Source organism: Colias philodice, chromosome 21 (assembly GCF_061535455.1).
Source record: "Colias philodice isolate Cphi_HAF_F1 chromosome 21, ilColPhil1 Martin Lab GWU primary, whole genome shotgun sequence".
Taxonomy (NCBI): Eukaryota; Metazoa; Arthropoda; class Insecta; order Lepidoptera; family Pieridae; genus Colias; species Colias philodice.
Genome location: NC_143106.1, coordinates 6,398,587 through 6,420,064, shown reverse-complemented (window position 1 = coordinate 6,420,064; position 21,478 = coordinate 6,398,587). Strand labels below are relative to the sequence as shown.

Here is a 21,478-nt window from a genome sequence, read left to right as displayed (position 1 = left end):
CTCCTCCTACTCGGATGTTGGTTGTGCTGTTTATTGTATTGTTGTCATTGAGTGCTTTGTTTTTAACCGACTTCAAAAAAAGGAGGAGATTTCACACCGATTTTATTTTTATTTTGAATTTACAACAAAGAATACAAAGTTTGAAAACTCTTAATTCTAAAATAATTGTTTATAACAATAAAATAATTTATGTATCTTTACTTACAGGAAATTACAACAATCATATTACAAATATATTTGAAGTAGTGACAATATTATTTTAGGATATTACAGTGTAATAAGAAAAAGAAAAGAAAATGTGAACAAAGATTGTATCACTTAATAAATTTATCATAGGTACTACATGAACTTTTATAAATGTATGTAGTGAAAAAATGACTAAATGACTAGTACGTCTTGCTAAAAATACATTTAATAGATTTTGAAAGGTATTTACTAATATGTATTACCATAGACAAATATAAATTATATTCGTCCATGGTATTACCAAAACTCACCAAAACTATTAACTAATACTAGGTTGTAGTAGGTATTGATATAAATTTATTTAATTTATATTGTGTTAACATAAGTATATTATGTTATACAAATGACCGATATCAAATCTATTTAGTAAATAGCATCTAAATAAACATTTTACTTTTCTATTTTGAAGTTGTTTTTCTTTATCGTAGTTATTTTTAATGTACATGTACAACTATGATTTACATTCGATTTTTTTTAATTACACCTTTTTTTATCAACTGGCAATTTAGTTTAGTTTTCTCTAAAAATTTCTGGCAACACTCATGATGATATCGGAACGATTTTATCGGACAATGTGAAAGGGCAAATTGTATTCGATATCGGATATCGGCTATCGGCGTCCGATATCCGATATCGGATCGGATAATGTGAAAACGCTCTTAGCAAGCCAAAAATCATTAATTTCCCAGATTGCTATTTTCTTTCTATTAACTTTCAGAATAATAGAAAATAAATAAATTTTTGATTTTAACAAAGACGTGGAATAACCTAGAGTGCATACTTTTATTATTCATAATTTATAGTACATATTTTATAGAAAGCTTTTCCTAGCCGGATTTGAAGAGTCCCATTTGAATCAACACTCACACATTCTAACAATTTGACAGTGACACATCTGTGGTGACACATGTCATATTTAGCGTTAAATTTTTATTAAATTTGTGTGAGTGTTGTTTTTGATGTTTTTGATGTGTTATTGTTAATTTTGTGTGAATGTGTGATACGACGCTTTTTCTGTTTTTTAATTACAATTGAGTTAAAATACTAGTTTTTCCAGTGTAAGAAGCGAATAAGACAATGGGCAATATACACACCGTAGGACCTAACGAGGCGCTGATTGTATCAGGTATTGTAAAAATATATTTTCCTCCTTAACAATTTTGGATATCGCCGCCTTGCAAATGCAAATGTACTACTCGACCAAGCCAACTAGACGCTCGGGTGGAATGCGGCCTCCCCGCCCGCTTACCGCCTCAGGTACCGCGTTCGCCTTAGTACGGTTCGCAGCATCGATGCATTCGTACGTTTCGCATCGCTAGTTATTTCTGTACTTTTTATTATTAATCGTTAAAGCTTGTTGTTGACTGTTAAGTTTTTCGTTGTTATTTGTTTAAGTTTTTACTGTGTTGTTATTCATACCCCTCGTTTTCACCAAGAAACAAGTTAAATACTAGTTTGATACAAAACTTGTAGAATACTTTTCAAAACATAATTATTTGTTTTATACATGTATTGAGACTGTCTCAAACATTCTTTCGTTCACACTTTGTAGCCAACAAGTATTTATACAAGTATAAAACACATTTGCGTTTACACTGAAGTCTGTGACATGTTAGAACTTGTCTGATCCATTGATAGCGTTCTCACCTACAAAATACAGTCGTGGTTTAGATAAGTATTGTTTATTTTATTGCAATTTCTGTATAATACTAGTAACAAACAAGTTTTAAACTTTATCCATGTTTGTTGGATAAAGTTTTCAACATACATACATCTCACAAAAGTTTTTTTTTATTGATAGAAATTATAAAAGTAGGTACGACTGAATTTGTCTCGAATTCTACAAGTATTGCTACAACAAAAACAAGAGATCATAAACATGTAGGCAACTAGAAGTTTTCAACCAATAAGTTTCATATAAGTTATCCTACATGTATCAAATTTTGTATACAACATGTTTTACACATGTCTATGAGAAACGAAAATATTGCATCAAATTTGTAAAATACATGTATTATACTTTGGTGAAAACGAGGGGATAGACAGCCCTCGAAATGGGGAAAAATAAGACTATTCATAGCGGAGAGCGAACAGTGATATTATTAATATTTTTTTTTGCTATCTGTACCCGAGACATGGGCGGGTGACGTCACAGTTGAAAAGGGTCTAGTTGGCTTGGTCGAGTAGTATAGTTGATAATTTTCTGAATGACAGGTATTTGTAATTTAAAGATAAGTTTATATTTAGACCTTTTAAATACACGTAGGTACAAGTAGTAAAGGTTCTTATCACAGCAAACAAGAAAGTATGTTGATCGAATGATAAGAGTTATTGTATAAATATACATGACTACCGAATGCTGTCGGTATAAATATAGAAGTATGTATAACTTTTAGAGAAGATAATGAATCTCGCGAAAAGGGCTTCACATTAGACACGAATGATCGTGATTCATAGTTTCTATCAATGAATAGGTATCATGTTACGTACTCTACATTTGCCTACTGGAATTTCGAAGGAGAATTTGATGGGAGTTATTTATTTTTAATAATATTATATATATATATGTACCTTTTTATAAATAAATAAATATATTACTCTCATTAAATAACAAATAATGTTACACAATGTAGTACGTATTATATTATATTTTCATCAGTTGTGTTGTGGATATGCACGACGCACGTGATTATTATTATTAATTTTACCATAGTCCTCATTCCTCAGTGAAATAATAGGTTTTTGTCTGTGGTTCGTTACAGTCGTCATTTATTGTTTCAGGTATGGATGATATTCACAACTTGTGGTAACTTACACGTAACGCATATAGGTAGGTTATTATAGGAAAAAGGAAAAGAAAAAATAAAACACTGAAATTTAAGTTAAATCATTTATTTCCTTGTAGCCATCGCAATATAGATTATATATAGAGATACAAGACATTGTGCAGAAACAGTAGGAATGGTTTCGTATACAATTTTGGTCTTATTGGCTATAAAATTCTCCATAGGTCGCCAAATTCAAAATCAAAAACTGGTTGGCCATGACCAGAACTAGTAACATAACGGTTACATGATAAATACAAAAATAGTCTAACATACAAAAAAACCTAATCGCTTTAATACATTTGTATCCTTACAATGTACATACATACTATTAACTATTATGTTAACGACGATTTCATGGTCAAATATAAATACCTATATTGATTTTATCGGTCAATCGTTTTCATAAACGACCTACGATAACGTGAGAAAGTATGATTGAGCTCTTATCGATAAGTACATATGATCGTAACGAATCGACGCGACGACGTGGACGTCATAAAATTAGATACATTGTGAAAAAAATAAACAAAATATGGACAAAGCGTAGAAATTGTCTATCAGATAGGTATATAGCGTCCTTGCTGAATGCTTTTATTTGTTAATTGAATGAGATGACCTCATACTCACTTACAACTAGGGTAATCAACCTAAATTGAAGTAATACATTTTAGCTTACAACTATGTTAAATATCGTAAATCCCTAGCTACTCTACAATCTACATAATTGTATCTAACGAATTTATAAATGCAAGATATGATCATTTATTTGAGCAGTTATTATTTTAATATAAATAAGTACTAAAGATTCATTCATACAATAATTAAATTAACATAACACTCTTAAAATGTAGTGTATATTTAAAATTATATCAATATTGCTGCAATCGTATGCTGAATACGCAGCTTCAAAATCGAAGCAATACAAGAATACAGCAATGTAATATTAACTCTAGAATTAAATATAAATGGAGGTGCTAAAGGATACTACATATTTGGTTATTTACATTAAAAACATTTACACTAATCATATCATACACATTATAGACACTTGTCTCACATTCTTAAATATACTGATCACATTAGCATCATCAATGCTTACAATAAAATTTAACGATCTATTTAACATAGTTATCTAATAAGCCCCATTTTGCTTTTATTAGGTCCGCTCCTTTTTCGCCAATCATAATAGCTGGTGCATTCGTATGGGCTGCTATTGTTTCTGGTATTATACTACTGTCTATTACTCGTAAATTTCCGATACCATACACCCTTAACTCTGGATCAACCACAGCCATGGGATCAGTAGGTGGACCCATCTTACATGTTGCTATTTGATGATGGAGTGTAGCTGTTATCGTCCGAACTGCGCATTCCCAATACTGATCACTATCGTATTCAAACTGCACGCATGTTGGGTATTTCTTATTATATAAAGTTGATCCATATTTAAGGAACGGTGGGGTATCGACGAGTTTAATTATATATCTTATGGCAGCTACCATTGTCGCTACATCTTTTGGGTGGGTTAGATAATTTCCATAAAGCTTTGGTTGTTCAAACGGATTCTTAGATCCTAGCTTCAAATGGCCTACCGACTTCGGATGTAACAGCATAAATAGAACTGTGAAAGATTCTAGATATTCGACGGGCTTGTAATAATTGTTGTAAAGCCTGTTAGAAAGACGCAGACCTTTGGCTACGACGTTACCCTCATCTGATGCAAGAGAAGCACACGTTCCAATTAGTTCTATATCAGGAACATCGCCGAATTCATTTGATTCCTGGGTCTTAATATATCCAATTGTTTCAACACCCGCTAGTGAAGACATAGGTCCATCGCCATACTGAGTATATTGTATTGTATTTTGTAATGTGGCTATTTTCCTTTCAGCTAATGTTAACTGAGTGCCATTCAATAGAAACGTAAGACCAGGGAAAGAAATATGGTCGTATAACGTTTCACCTACCGGGAGATTTTGTATAACGTTAATTCCAAATGATTCTAAATGTTGTTGTGGACCCACACCAGATAGCATAAGCAAATGCGGAGATTCAATAGGTCCAGCTGACAGTATAACTTCTTTCGCAGCGTGGATTGTATATTTTTTACCGAGTCTTTGAAATTCTACTCCATATGCTGTCTTTGTAAGCGGATCAATTAGGATTTTAGTGGCTCGACTGTTAGTTAGTATGTGTAGGTTCTTTCGTTTTTTAATATCATGAAGGAAAGCTGTGGCACTGCTTGCTCGTTTCCCTTTATTTGTCGTAGCTTGAATGAAACTGAAGCCGAATCCGTCAGGGCTATTGTAGTCTACTCTTCGATTACCAAATAGTTGACCGGCGTCTAAAAATGCTTTCGACAATTTGGACCTGCGAACAGAATGAATACATCAATAATAATGTTAAAGATAATTGTCATAATTACTTTATTGATATTTATGTTACCTAAATGGAATATCTTCTACGCTAAGTTCGCCGTCTTTACCGTGATATGGAGAGTTTTTTAAGCCACGCAAATTCGCTCGTTCAGATTTAATGTAGTACGGCAACACTTCATCGTATGACCTGAAAATATGGAATTTGTTTTATTATTATCTTCCTAAGTTTTTGCTGAATGCATTTGCGTTGCATGCGTTGTAAAATGACTTCGCTCGCTCACCCCTGTTGTCTTTCATCTCGTCCCCTAACTCTATAATTGGGAAGGGTGACGACACTCATAGACCATAGGGTATGGTGACTTATTTTAAAACTGTTCAAATCCATTCCATATAAATGTCAAAATATTCTTCTTGATATACCTAAATATCTTAATAAATGTCTTCTTTTGTATTAATGAGAAAAATTAGACCGCATATCGCATTTCGTAAACTGTAAGGGTAGGAATTATTCTATAATAAGTTCTCTCTTTCGCATACACTACTTTGAGGATATTAAATTATTACACATGGCGTGTTCTAACCACATTGACATATGAGAATATGGGATCGGATTACATCTAATAGCTAGTAACTACAGGCCTGGACCGAACATCCCGTTTGAGTATGCTTGTCCTTGTTAAAAAATAAAATTACTAGATTTCCACCTGCGGTTTGGCCCGCGTCTCGAATCCTATAAGAATGAGATGATTAAACCGTGTTAAAGTAGCCTATGATTAGTTTCCTAATTATAGAGACACAGAAACGATACTAGAAATCGCTCCTAGGCTAGAAAGAAATACAAACTAACAAAGATACTTTCACATTAATATGATCCATAAAAAAGCTTAGTAAGGAAGTAGACATAACAACAAAATACATTTTTCAAATTGTACTTATGACCGATCTAGTCTTACGAAGTAGGTAGGTACGTACCATCCGTAGTTTCCCTTAGCAGCTATCCTATTCCAATCTACAGGCATACCACGGGTGTAAATCATATAGTTGACAGCACTCGACCCTCCCACAGCTCTACCACGTGGCCAGAAACATCTTTCGTTTTCCATCCCTGAAATAATAAAAAAAAACATATTTTAATATAATCTATGATCATTAAATTAAGACATGAAGGTTGCCATCTTAATTTCGTAAAAAAACACAATTTGCAAAAAAGATTAAAAAAGCTGCAATATCTCAGTTGCATAATTTTATACGACCTCAATGTGAGGTTCATTGTCAAAGCTCTGCGCATGTTTTAAATAATAAAAAAAATCAGTGTCTCAAACTTCAGACACAAACAAGTTTTTTTTTAAGACAGGTTATTACCGGAATTATATCAGACCGGAAACTACCTTGATTTAATAATTGTGTGAATAAAATAATTTTGAATATACTATTAAAGATAAAATGCAACTATTCAGTGATTACATATTGTAGGTCTTCTATAAATACTGAAAAGCTCATTGAAAAATAAAATTCAGTACTCGATTTATTTATTTTTATATTCATTTATATGATACATATGATTTGTAATGCCTATGCCGGAATAAAATCTTACTGATACGACTGTTTTTTGTAGTAAATAAAACAAAGTCTCGGCTAAGTTCGGTAATCTGAATTCTAGAGCTTGCTTGTAATATATATTAATTGTAGGGTGTAACAAAATGTGTCGTTTTTTTAATATACAATTTTGATTTTAATAATTTTACGACAAATAAAATTTATAGCGTAGGGGCCAACATTTTTGTATGCTGTATAAAAATAGATACGTAAATTCTGAGTAAATTTAGCAGTAACATTCAAAAAGTTGTATCAAAGTATTTTTTTTATTCGAATAGATATCCTTTTTGGACATCCTTGTATGTATTTAATAAACACGTAGCTTTTGTTCTTTTTATATTATGTAGAGATAACAATCTGGTTAGTGCAACTTTACAATTAAGTATAAATATTTACAACGAAGGCATAATTATTATTTAAAATAAATGTTGTCTCTATAATTATGACTTTTGTTATTGCTATGTATTTTATAGGGAAGTGACATGTCATTATTTATTACAGTCATGTAACCTGTTTTTTTTAGTTATGACTTTATAAATATATTATTTATCTATTCGACAATAGTCAAATACAAACACCATAGCGCACATAATATGTTCGGAGCTGTACATGCAGTGTGCATAATCTTTATGATAAACTAGATTACCGCCCGCGGCTTCGCCCGCGTTTTCAAAGGAAAACCCGCATAGTTCCCGTTCCCGTGGGATTTCCGGGATAAAACCTATCCTATGTGTTAATCCAAGTTACCCTCTATATGTGTGCTAAATTTCATTGTAATCAGTTCAGTAGTTTTTACGTGAAAGAGTAACAAACATCCATACATCCATACATCCATACATCCATACATCCATACATCCAAACAAACTTTCGCCTTTATAATAGTATTAAGATTAAGATACAAGTAAAATTTCCATCTATAAGGTGCTTTATTTATAAATAAAAGAAAGTGAGTTTTTTTCAGTAAAAAAAGCATTTAAAAAAGCGCTGAACGAATAAAGATAAAATGTGCTAAAAAGTTAAATTGTAGTTAAGCTTGGAACAGTTATTATTTAAAATACTCCAACAATTTGTACCTATTCGTTCGATTTTAACACAAGATATACCTTTTGATCTATAAAACATAATAAAGGCGAAGGTAATTCTGTAGTCTTTATAACATAAGTCTTAATAACTTTATTAGTGCCTCGTTATTTATATAAAACACACGTGTTCAGGAAGTATCTAGGTTTTTGTAAGATTAATATTTCAATGTCGAATAATTTGTTCAAAATTTGTTCCTCGTGTGTGGTTCATAATTTGAATATTTTTTAATTAACATAAGAATAAATCGCCGGAAAGTTTCAGTTCGAGAGCATAGACTTTAAAAAATAATACGTATTAACTTAATAAGTACTTATAACATATTGTTAATTTGCGATTTGATGTTAGCTTCGCATGAATGCATTTAGCCTCTTTATTTATTAGTCCAGAAAGTATATTTTTTGTTTACCTACGTTGGCTTATAAAGTATGAAATATATTTATGAAATCCATACGTAGGTACATTTTAATTAGCAATCATCATATCAGAATCATAACTTTAAAAAAATCATAATGATGAAGGAAATCGTCTCAAAATCAATTAAGGAATGCATTTGGCGAAAATAGATCGACAAACGGACGTAGACGCTGACTTCCTTGTACACTATGCATATCTATATTTATTTACGCGAATGCTACAAAATATTTCAATTTCGTTTATCCTTTTAATGAATACTTCGTAAAAAAATGTAAATTAGCCTATTAGTCACCACATTAGCTTTTAAATAAGCTAAAACTTTAATCAGTGTTCACAATTATTACAAAGATTTATCGATTTGTGATGTTAAATATACGATCTTATTTTAGCCAAAAAAATAATTTACTTTTAAAAACGCTATTCACAAATATTCGCTCCGCAATCCAGCGAATAGAATTTATATGTTGTAAACTAACTTAAAATCAGCATTTTGTACTCACACAAAAGCAGTGAATTAAATTTCCCTATTACCAATTAAATATCTTACCCAAACAAACCCCAGGTTGAGGTTCCATAAGGTAAGGCCATACATAATCCGTTTGCTGCAGCAAAGGCGCGAGTATAGGCACACTTCCTATAATGGACTCGCCAACACCAGCCTCCAATAATAGTACTGATGCCTTCTTGCCTTCGCTCAGTCTATTAGCCAGGACGCTACCAGCAGAACCAGCCCCGATAATGATAAAATCGTATGTCTTTAACGGTCCTTTGAAACCTGAAATGCAAAAGCTCTTTATATACCTATATAGGTATAGCTATATGTATACCGTTTATAGCGGAACAGTTTTTTGTAACAAATAAGCTTGAAGCAGTTATGTTGAATGGTGTGAATGTGTGTTAATAGCACAGATATTTTAGGATTAATTAATGCCGTTTTTTTGCCAATTTAAGACTATTAGTAAAACGGAAGATAGATAAGAATAAACATGAATGTAAGAATCGCAATAGGGGTGTTTACATTATATTATATGGTACTAGCTTTCCACCCGCGGCATCGCCCGCGCAGTCAAAGAAAAACCCGCATAGTTCTCGTTCCCGTGGGATTTCCGGGATAAAACCTGTCCTATGTCCCGGGGTAAAAAGTAGCCTATGTCCTTTCTCGGGTATCAAAGTATCTCTATACCAAATTTCATGCAAATTGGTTCAGTAGTTAAGGCGTGATTGAGTAACAGACAGACAGACAGAGTTACTTTCGCATTTATAATATTAGTATGGATTAACAAAAATGAAGATCACAACAATGGGCAATGAATTTAGTATTTAGTAGTAGAGATGCATTGTTTGAAATATTACCTGCATTTAAACCACGTACCATGAATATGTAAAGAGATTTAACCAAAGTATGCAGCTCTTGTAAGCTTTAAGCTAACGTATAAACTTGCAATAAAACAGCAAGTCTAGAAGGAGGTTAGATCGTGGAGATATTTGTATAAATATTTGTTAGCTAAGGTAACGGACGTAGATCTGAACTGAATATATTAAGGATATCAAAATAATAGCAACAATGAAAATACCCTACATGGACTAGAAATTTTTTAAACCATAATCAAAATGTATCACTTACCTTTCGGCAGTTCGTAGTGATCCCTAAACGCTGCAAATACATCATTTTCTGATGTATTCAGGTGGTACATGGGAGTTTTTAGCATAGCGTCCAGAACTCTGCTTTTATAATAAGCAGACGTATGCCTTTTCTGTTTTTTCCCAAATTCGTATCCATAGTAATCGCTTGGCTCTGGCACTGCATAATCTTCGTCGGATACCGTCACTAAGTCCTCAAAATCATCATTACTTGATGTTGAAGTAAATGAAATAATTAATATAAATAATGTGTATATTTTTATGCTCATTTTTGCAATGCGTCAAGCCGCGTGCGACTATGCTTCGCGAATCGCGTACTGTTATTTTTCAAATCTTGACCATGCCTTTTACCATTGCCAAGTTTAGACGGAATGAACCGGTTTTTATATAAAACATTATATTTAATTATGTAGCTTTTTTTCGATATTTTCATTGTTCGTCGTAACGGGGTTGCAAATTTTGGCTTAGCATACTTAAATAAGTAAGATTTTTCCATTCTGATTACGGTTTGTATGTCTAATCTTTATAGATATTATCTAAAATGAAAAACCATTCAGAGGTTGATATTTTTCTTTATTTTGTTAAACCTATCTAATAAACTAAGTATTAAGCTATGACATGTGTAAACTTAATTATCAATTGCAAGTAAAATTACATTTGTGAATATTTATATTCTAAACAATTTTCTTCCTTATGTAATTCATGGAAACATTTATTGCGCATGAAGCAAATAACATTTATTTCTTAATACACGTATTTAACTACGAATTAAATAGTTTTAATGTATTTTGCGTAGTAGTTGATATGAACATAATAAATGATTATTTTTATCAAAATATAAAAAATATGAAGAATTATTAGGTACTTACTGTTTTAACTTTTAACCTAGATATATGTATATGTATAAATGTATAAACCATTTCATGACTATGTGAAAATAAATATTTACAGCCCCTATGAATTATTAGTACAGATTGTATTTATATTTACATGAATAGTGGATTTGTACAATAAACTGGCACGTATATGCAAAGAACTTAGTAGGTACTACTAATAAATATATGTAGAACCTTTGCAAATTTTCGATTATTTTTTCTACATGTATGAATACGTTTCTTTTCAACATTGCTTGTGTGTAATTTGAAGGCGCATTTTTATTAACATATAATGCCATGTACCTAAATGAATCATTCAATATTTAACCATTTTGTAATATTGGCTGAAACATTATATTTTGGAATTATGTAGAGCATAAAATTGATTTTTCAGCCTTTTATTTGTAATTGTCTCTCCGTATGATTAAACGTTAATAAACTACTTTGGCTTCAGTATGAAACATGAGAACAGTGTTAAATATTCCAATCTTTCTTTATCATATCGCCGGCTTTTAATCCAATCATCATGCCAGGTCCGCTAGTGTGCGCTGAAATTGTTCTGGGAATAACGCTCGTATCAACTACACGTAAATGACTGATTCCTTTTACACGTAATTCTGGATCCGTTACTGCCAGAGGGTCACTGTCCGGGCCCATACGGCATGTTGATATCTGATGATGCAGAGTGGCCGTGAGAGTTCGCAAGGCACACTCCCAATACTCATCAGTGTCAAAAACAAAGTGCCTACACGTTCTGTAAGATGCAGGATGTATTTTTGCGCCAAACTTTTGAAACGGAGCCGTAGCTGCTATTTTTTGAATGTGTCGTATTGCAGCTACAAATGTGGCAACATCATTCGAATCTGTTAAATAGTTACCATACATTTTTGGATGGCTGAATGGGTTGGTGTCTCTTAATTCGACACGACCAACAGATTTGGGATGCAAAAGCATTGGGAATGCGGACCACGTATCTGTGCTGTCAATTGAACCAAATGCTTCGTCCATTACACTATCTACTATTCTCATTCCTCTACGAACTGCTTTACTTCCGCCTGGACCACCGTCTGATAGAATGGATCCGCCAATACTAATCAGTTCAATATCTGGCACCGTAGGTTCAGGGTCGGTAGATACAGGGGTTTTAATGTAACCAATTCCCTCCACTGCACCAGGTGATGAAAATTCGTTATCGCCATTTTTAAACCATTGGGTTATTCCGTGAAGACTTATAGCTCGCCTTTCTAAGAATGATACATTGGTTTCGTTTAACGTAAATATAAGGCCGGGAAAACATATATGGTCGTAAAGAACTTTACCCACTGGCAGATCTTGAAGAACAGGTATACCAAGTGTACTTAAATGTTCTCGAGGGCCTATTCCAGATAACATAAGAAGTTGAGGTGACGCTATAGGTCCAGCAGACAAAATGACTTCTTTGCGAGCATAAACAATGTGAAGGAGTTTATTACGAACATATTCGATACCGTAAGCCTTTTTCGTGTTTGGGTCGATTAATATTTTAGTGGCTCTGGTTTCTGGCAGTATATGAAGGTTACGCCTATTTTTGTGTTTATGAAGGAATGCTTTAGCGGAGCTCTGTCGATGACCGCCGCTTATTGTGACTTGGACGCGCCCAAATCCGAATTCGTGTGGGGCATTGTAATCGACAGTTGGATGACCGAGAATGGTGCCCGCCTCCAAAAATGCGTTGAGAAGCTTTGTTCTGAAATAACAGGATACAATCAAATTAATTGAGGTAAACGAACTTTAAGTAACTAGCACAAAACAAGAAACGTAAACAACGATTACTGATTGTGATGGTAATGTTTGAAAATTATTTATTTTAATTGATAAATGTATCAATGGAATTAATCATAAAATTACAATTTATTTTAACAACAAATAAACTTACTTTATAGGAACAAATTCCACGGGAAGAACACCATCTTGACCTCTATATGGATTTTTCTCAAATCCTTTTAAGGATGCCTTTTCAAGTTCGATGTAATATTTCAATACATCATTGTATGCCCTAAAAAGGTGATGGTAATAATTATATTAATTTTTCATGACGTTTTTAAGACTGCAATTAAAGCTCAGGCCTTATACAAGTTTCTGTTATAAATGCAGATATCTTGCAGCGTATAAGTACTGAGATTCTGCTCACATACTTCATCGATTTTTTGAGAGGTTATCTATCATTCAAGGTCTAATCTAATAAGGAATGGTACCTAACTGATAATAAACAATGTCATGTCTTGAATTTCAATTATGTTAAGTTATATTTCTTTGGTGGTAGAACCTGTATGTCATTGATGAGCAGTTTCTTAAATGAAAACCTTAAATTCGTGTAATTGTGAGCTTATGTGCGATATTTTTGCAAATTAATTTTTTAATTGTAGCTACGAGGTGCAGTGATCATCTCTTTAGAAAACATGTTACAATTAAAACGTGGGCCAAGGGAAAATGGGTTTGAATCTGATGAACGGGAATGGGATGAACAAAATTCATTTATATAATACATAGTTTTATACCATCCGTAATTCCCATCAGCTGCTATTCGATCCCAATCCTGTGGTCGGCCACGGGTGAAGATCATGTAATTGATAACAGAGGTTCCTCCAACTGCTTTACCTCGTGGCCAGAAGCACCGACCGTTTGACATGCCTGAAACATTGAAGAAAACTGTTAATTTGAGAGTTCATAGATATGTTTATTTGCTATTAAATGAACATTTAATAAAAAAAAAGTCTGTCAGCAAAGTAAAATGGCTTAATTATCATCCTTACATCGATGTCCTATTGAAAAAGTTCATTATCTTAAAAATGTATCCACATTTTTTTATCACATTAAAGATCTTACCCATACAGACTCCCGGTTGATGCTCCATATAATATTGCCAAGCGTAATCAGTCGATTGAAATATTGGTGCCAAAACTGGCATGTCAGTCAAGATCATTTCTGGTTTGCCAGCCTCCAACAGCAGAACTGTGATGTTTCGGTTTTTGGATAGTTTATTAGCTAGAGCGCAGCCAGCTGATCCTGCTCCAATTATGATGAAGTCATATTCGGAGTATGGTTCGTTGAGACCTGGAAGAATGGTATTGTAATTATTATCGTATCATCTTCATTATCAGCCTATAGTTGTCCACTTATGGACTATGGCACGCTACTGAGCCCGGTGGTTCGCTAGTTGTCGCCAATTGTGACCAGCATTAATTATGCATATACCAGGATTGCGTCAACAGGTATTAAGAGACATCTTAACAAGTCATAGGTATTTATGCAAAATGGAATTTCATATCAACATTAGAGTAGGTTAGGTCTGCAGATCTATAATTCATAACGTGAAACACGAGAAATTACTGTTAATAAATTAGTCTTTATCAAGAAGAGGTGACATGAAACGTCTCAAGCTCCTTCTATGTGTTTCTATACTGAGTCAACAAGGAACCAATAAATTGAATTATAAAGAGTTATAAAAAACGAAAACTAAATAGGTATATATTAATAGCGTGATAAGGAGTTAAATTAGACATATATTATATGAAAAGCGAGATAAGAAGTTCAAAACTAGGATCGTCATTATGTTGAATAGGTTTAGTTTATCTCATTTTAAATGATGAAGAATAATTTCCATACAATTAATCCAAATTTTGTTTGAATACAGATCTAGAATGATCTCTAATAAACGATACAACTGTTTTGCCCAAAATAAAATACTGTTACAAGTTTTTGCACGTAAATCTAACTGTGTATTTAAATATGGCCTGTTTTATATATTGTAATTCCAGTTTCGATTTCAATCGTGTTTATTTTTTTGTTGAAATATTCAAGTTTTTAACCGTAAATTTTTCTTGATAAGTTCCGGTCTTTGTGTATCCTATAGGCTATAACCTAGTTTTTAAATTGTGCTTGATTCAATACCACATCAATAGTATATAAAAATTAATTGGTTTTGGTCTATTTTTGATATTTTATACTGGGTGCAGTTCGGAGTTTTGTATTTGGGTGTAGTTCGGATATTAGCCATTATTTCAAGCGGCCTTGAATAGCACTGATAATAATCGATAGAATTTTAAACTGCATTTTGAGTAGATCACTAAAACTATTGTATCAACTCGAATCTATACTTGACTCAAATACGTCATCTTGGGGAGATTTTAGCTTTCCGCACATAGTATAGTAAATTTTTATTAGTAATATTATTATTAGATTTATACATCAATATTCATAGCTTACTCATTGAATAATTGCAGGAATTCGCAATTAAAATGATAATTATAAATACCAGGTTGTTGTTCAAGCAAAGCTCGAATGGTATTTTTTCCTGACCATAACGATTCTGATGTGAAGACGATGTTTCATTCTTCTTATAAAAGGTGTTAATAATTACTAGGTTAATGATAATAGCCAGGATTCCACTCTAATTTGCAACGTCCGTATAAATACTATATGAAGTAATAAGAAAATGTTTGTTTTTTTACGGTTTTACGACAAACCACATAACCACTTCGGCTAAATTTTGAATGAAAATAGTTGAAGACCCCTGAGTCGAAAAAAAAATAAAACATAGAATGCTTTTCTTTCAAAAAACCTAATTAATAAAACTGTAGAGTTTGTTTGTTCGAACGCGATTGTACAACTAAGTAATTCCATTCGGAAATTACAGATATAAAAATGAAAAATACCTTTGTTGAAAAAATATTCGATATTTATTATTTAACTAGCGGTCCGCCCCGGCTTCGCCCGTGGTACATATTTACGTTTTCTCTACATAAAAACCATCCTCGTACTTCAAGGAATATAATAAAAAAAGAATTATCGAAATCGGTTCAGCCGTTCTCGAGTTATGCGCTTACCAACACATTTTGCGATTCATTTTTATATATAAGAAGAAGAAGAAGAAGAAGATGAATATTTATTTTTACACATTTTCTTAAATTTGACGAGCGTTCATTAACTATACAACAACTGCATTCTGTTGAAATTCTTGAAATTGAATAACATGTACGAATATTTTTGTATACATAGGCATTATTTTGAAATATTAAATCGATTAAGTTTGTCCTTTTGAAAATTGTAAAACAAAAATTCCCAAGAAATAAAAAATCGACTTACCTCCCGGCAAAGGAAAGGAGTCCCGTAGGAAATCAAAGAAATCTCCATCAGCATGGGCACCATACATCGACGAAGCAACTTCCGTGACCATATCATACAAGTGGCTTTGGGAACCCGGCCAGAACAACTTGCCACTCCTTGCACTGGCATTATGCACACTATCACCCTCTTCACCTATGGATGAAGAGCCGATGAACAAAATGAAGAGAACTATGAAGCGGGTTAACATTTTATGGTAGAGTTTTTATTAAGTGTATGTACGTTTTGCGTCTGTTCTGAATGACAGGCGCGGATGGTCTGCGATGTGTGCAGGGATACAGCTTTACTCTGATTTTGTGATCTGATTTATGGTATGTGAAATTGGTGATACTTTCTCTATGGGAGATTTTTTAGCTATTCAATTTAATGACATATGTGAAGTCCTGCCAATGTTGAAAGGCTAGGTCGTTTGTTGAAAGTAGATGTAGGTTGTGGAAAATTGTGTCTCGAACTTTGTAGTGCAATTTATAAATATCTTAAAAAATAAAATTATAGAACTTGACCAAGTAATCCAACTTTACTATTATTATTACGAGTTCAAAGATTTCCAGTATATTCATATCAGTAGATATATTATGGGAAGTCTTTGTTATTAATAATAATATTATTATCCTGTTGGTCATAAGAGAACGTATTATTTGTGAATTTACAGTCATATTTAAAATTTTTAACTTAGAAAGGAAATGTTTTTGTTTATGCCGTTCACTATTAATCCTTAATTTCAAGGGCAATTCATATTTTCAGTGAATTCAACACGATAACTAAATTGTAATATCAACATATATAATTTTGTACCTACTGGTACTTTCATTTCATTTTATCTATGATTAAAGGTGGTAAAATTAAACTTGGAAAAAAATATATTCGCAGCGATTTTCTGAAGAGAATTTAATGTAAGATTTCTTTTAAAGTAATCGTTCGTCATTCTGCTCATACTTTGCTCCCAAGTGTTGTGTATTTTTAATTTCTTCGATCAACGTTCATTCTGAATATAAATCATAGTTTAGTTAAGTCTATTAGCAGTCATATTTGGTTATTTGAGCTTTTACAAAAAAAAAAATTATGAGACTATGCTGATTTACTCATATTATTTATTTGCAATATATTTTTAGTTGGCGTTTACTGGTCTAAATTAAATTGCCTATGTCTAAACATAGACAATTTAAAATGTTAATCATGTGATATTTAAAATAGTAAAAGTATTGAATTTTTTACACAAAATGTATTGCGTGTGTATTCTTGGAATTTATAATTAAATTGATCGTTAACAAGAAATTGGTACAGGGTTAAGGTAAAACTGAGTCAAGTTCCACGCTTCGAATTATGAGAAAATGTTACTAGAATATCCTTTCAAATATGACCATTTTGAACTCATTTTTTGCGTTTATTGTTTCCTGGTAAAAAAATCATTTTATGTATGACAATATATGTTATGTGATACTTGTTTCCTTAATATTTGGAGAATAAAGGCAAGCGTATCGTTTCTTAACAGCAATATGATCACGAATATTTGAAATTTTATTCTCTTGGAAGCTCTTGTGATCGTACAATGTATAATAAGGAATACTAATATTAACTAACTCTGTCTGTCTGTTACTCAATCACGCATAACTACTGAACCAATTTTCATGAAACTTTTGTATGAAGATATTTTGATACCCGACAAAGGACATACTACTTTTTATCCCGGGAAAATGACGCAATCCCGGAAATCCCACGGGAACGGGAACTATGCAGGTTATTAGAAGCTCTTGTGATCGTACAATGTATAATAAGGAATACTAATATTAACTAACTCTGTCTGTCTGTTACCTACTCAATCACGCCTAAACTACTGAACCAATTTTCATGAAACTTTTGTATGAAGATATTTTGATACCCGACAAAGGATAGGCTACTTTTTATCCCGGGAAAATGACGCAATCCCGGAAATCCCACGGGAACGGGAACTATGCGGGTTTTTCTTTGACTGCGCGGGCGAAGCCGCGGGAGGAAACCTAATAAAGATATAATATAGAAAACAAAATAGGACTTTAATCTTCAATATTTTAATAAGAATTTATCTGTATCATTACCGGGTTTTTCTTGTTATAGGGTTTTGCAAATGTCATATAATATGTACTAGTTTTGTCTCGTCATTTATTTTATAGCGGTTAATGACCTTTCAATTTATTTTTGTTATTTACACTTCACTGCACCATATAAAAAATACATTTCTTGGTATTGTAAATTAGTTGTCATATAAAGTTATGTGGTTGTGAATTGTGAGGAGAAAAAATGATAATATATTTCAGTATGAAATCGATACAACTGACTTTTTCAAATGCTTCAAAGAAATTAACACAGAACTCTTTAAACCTCAATAAAAATCTTCGATAACTTTGTCATATATAATAATCTTATTAAAAAAAAAGTAAAGTATAGTATAAAATAAAAAAATTGCATAATATTGCAAATTGTATGGCAAGGATTTAAAGAATTGATAATTTACACGTAACTTACATGACAGATTATAATATAGAAGGTAGTATTACTGTTTTTACTTGAAATTATAAAATTATTATGATTTCAAAATTTAAAATTTCAGACCTTTTCTACCTACATATAGAAAATATGAGTATAAATCGAGTTATATTTATCCTAACATATTGTGATAGTTTTGTTAGTAGAGAGATTAAGCGAATATCGTGAAAATTGCATGAAAATAGAACTTAAGGAAGCGTTTGCTTCCCATAGCTGTTGACCAATCACATACAATAAGTACCTATACATTTGCTTTCATTTAACAGTACAGGTGCTTTAAAGGCTTAAATACTTCGCAAAAAATTCTTAAATCATACGGGTCAATGTCCGATGATAATGTATGAAAATAACCGTTGTAATACTTTATACAACGTGTTCTCTTACAACTTGGAAATTTAATACTTTTTATTTAAATTACACACTTTATGATAATATTTGTTTCCTTGAATACATTATAAACTATGAATGTTGGCCATTCTACATCCAGTATACTTGTTTCTTATTATATTTCCTATGTTATTAGGACAAGGTATAATATTAATAATAATAGTTATTTATTCTACTATACTATTATAAAGGCGAAAGTTTGTATGGATGTTTGTTACTCTTTCACGTAAAAACTACTGAACCGATTACAATGAAATTTAGCACACATATAGAGAGTAACTTGGATTAACACATAGGATAGGTTTTATCCCGGAAATCCCACGGGAACGGGAACTATGCGAGTTTTTCTTTGAAAACGCGGGCGAAGCCGCGGGCGGAAATCTAGTTAATTATATTTTCACAAAGAGTTTACGTTACTAGACTAGTAAGTCCAATGATTATTATATGTAAAAATATCAATAGGTATCGATGCTACGAGTAAATATATATATACACAAAGATATAGGTGTAGACTGTAGATGATCAAAGGTAAGTCAATAAAGTAGGCTGTATTCACATCGAACCTGTAATGTACAGATAGATTCAAATTCTTATTTAGTTTTTATTAGTAAGATAGATTTAAAGAACACTATGTATAAAATTTCCTTATCAAAATTCCGTTAAGAGCATCGACCTGATGAAAACAGAAAACATAAACCTTTATATGTGTGTCTTTTTTACACTTTTTGTGCAAAGGTCAATGATGCGATTTATTTTAAAAAAGAAACAGGGCTAACTTGTATTATACATATAAATATAAATGTAGTGTTATTTACGTTTATTTTCTTACTAGTTGTTGCCTGCGGTTTTGTATTTGTATTGAACAGCCAATTTGATGTAAATGGCGTTTGTCTAAACTTAATTGTGACTCAAAATAAAATGGTACCGTTAGGAGTTTATTGGTGAAGTCTATAAAGTAAAAGCTATCTTCTAATAAAAGTCCTTATAAAAACAGTCTGACCGTTAAAGAAATAGGCTGGAATAACTATGTTGATATTCAGACAAACTATAAACTACTTTTATATGTATTTTCATATAAAGTAATTGTTTTCAATAACTTGTAGTGTTTTCCCTGTAAGGTAAAATGTAGATTTTATCGCCTTAACCCGCGGGCGAATCAGCGAAGCATGTAGATTGTAGGTATAGTACCTACATATGTACCTAGACTTCTAAACTGTCAAGTATCATCAAAATCATTTCAGTGGTTTTCACGTGAAAGAGTAAGAAACATACATAAAACCTTATTTGTAACAAGGGGTTAGTTTCCACAATTCGTATAAAATGAAAAAAGAAGAAACGTAAAGAAACACAGTTTTCTTTGAGTACCGATGTTAACCTATGAAATATAATTGTTTATGCATTTATGGGAGTGCATTTAATAATACTTAACTATTAAACTCTTTTAAATTTATTATAAAATATTTTATAGGTACGTGTTCTAGTCGTTAAAAATAAAACAAGAAATTCATATTATTACAATATTGTTGAGAGCAACGTGCGCGTTGAAGTTTTTTGTAGTACACTATTATATTTCTGATTTATATGGGAAAACGTTTTGTTTTATGTTTTATGAAGAAAAATTTATAGTTACTATAAATAAATAATTACATAATTTGTACATTAAATTTATAAAAAAGAAATGTAATTGGGTGAAAAATATTCACCTCATATTTGCCCACTCAGATTTAGTAGGAATTTTGTTTTAGGATGCAAGATGTTTTTTTAATTATTTTAATTTTTACTGTTGAACATAATATATAGAATTATAGCAAAAAGAGCGACGAAAAAAATGTATCTAGATCTTAATATGCTTTCTCTTGCTACACTTCCAGAAACTGACAAAGATATTCTGAAATCACAAATTTATTTGGTTTTACCCCTTGCTTATTTAAGGGTCGACTCTAGCAACCGTTGTAAGATGTAGTTAGAGAATTTTAGTGTAGAATTTTAATACCTCGCTTAAGGTAAATGACGTGAAATATAAAGATATGATAAATAGCGTTATTCCGAAACAAGCTCAAGCGTGACAAAAAAAGTCGACGCCTTCATGTTTATGATGGCTAATGTTTTTGCACACAATATTAAATATAATGTAGCGGACGAAATATATTTTACTTATCTAAAAATATGTACATATAATTTGAAGGACTCCTCACTCCTCATTTTTCTTTCTTAATTTTCGGCGACTTTTCGGCATAAATTTTATTTTCATCAACTTCAATCCCTAAATTTCGTCGATTGTAACACAAAGCACTCAAACAAAGGGAAAAAGTTGCTCTAGTTTACAATTCAAGTAATTTTGGTG

At 31.9% G+C, this 21,478-nt stretch overlaps 3 protein-coding genes across 4 annotated transcripts in view; 1 reads left to right on the top strand and 2 right to left on the bottom strand.

Annotated features, from left to right (window-relative positions):
• Positions 1-1,170: 1,170 nt before the first annotated feature.
• Flo2 (flotillin-2) overlaps positions 1,171-21,478 on the top strand; it is a 236,811-nt gene continuing 216,503 nt past the window's right edge. Inside the window, exon 1 of one of the 2 annotated variants that reach the window (XM_089708744.1) lies at positions 1,171-1,372. In XM_089708744.1, the coding sequence (XP_089564870.1) occupies positions 1,324-1,372 (49 nt within the window). In that variant the 5' untranslated portion in view covers positions 1,171-1,323. The remainder of the gene's footprint in view (positions 1,373-21,478) is intronic. The other variant, XM_089708741.1, reaches the window with a different exon arrangement.
• Positions 4,036-10,563, bottom strand: LOC149478962 (glucose dehydrogenase [FAD, quinone]-like). Its single transcript, XM_089708421.1, has 5 exons — positions 10,170-10,563; positions 9,093-9,320; positions 6,425-6,557; positions 5,520-5,639; positions 4,036-5,444 (listed from the first exon to the last, which is right to left on the bottom strand). The coding sequence occupies exons 1-5, from the start codon at positions 10,453-10,455 to the stop codon at positions 4,190-4,192; spliced, it is 2,022 nt and encodes a 673-aa protein (XP_089564547.1). The 5' UTR covers positions 10,456-10,563; the 3' UTR covers positions 4,036-4,189.
• LOC149478961 (glucose dehydrogenase [FAD, quinone]-like) lies at positions 10,590-16,466 on the bottom strand. Its single transcript, XM_089708422.1, has 5 exons — positions 16,186-16,466; positions 13,927-14,154; positions 13,599-13,731; positions 12,977-13,096; positions 10,590-12,787 (listed from the first exon to the last, which is right to left on the bottom strand). Exons 1-5 carry the CDS (start codon positions 16,412-16,414, stop codon positions 11,536-11,538), a joined length of 1,962 nt encoding a protein of 653 aa, XP_089564548.1. The 5' UTR covers positions 16,415-16,466; the 3' UTR covers positions 10,590-11,535.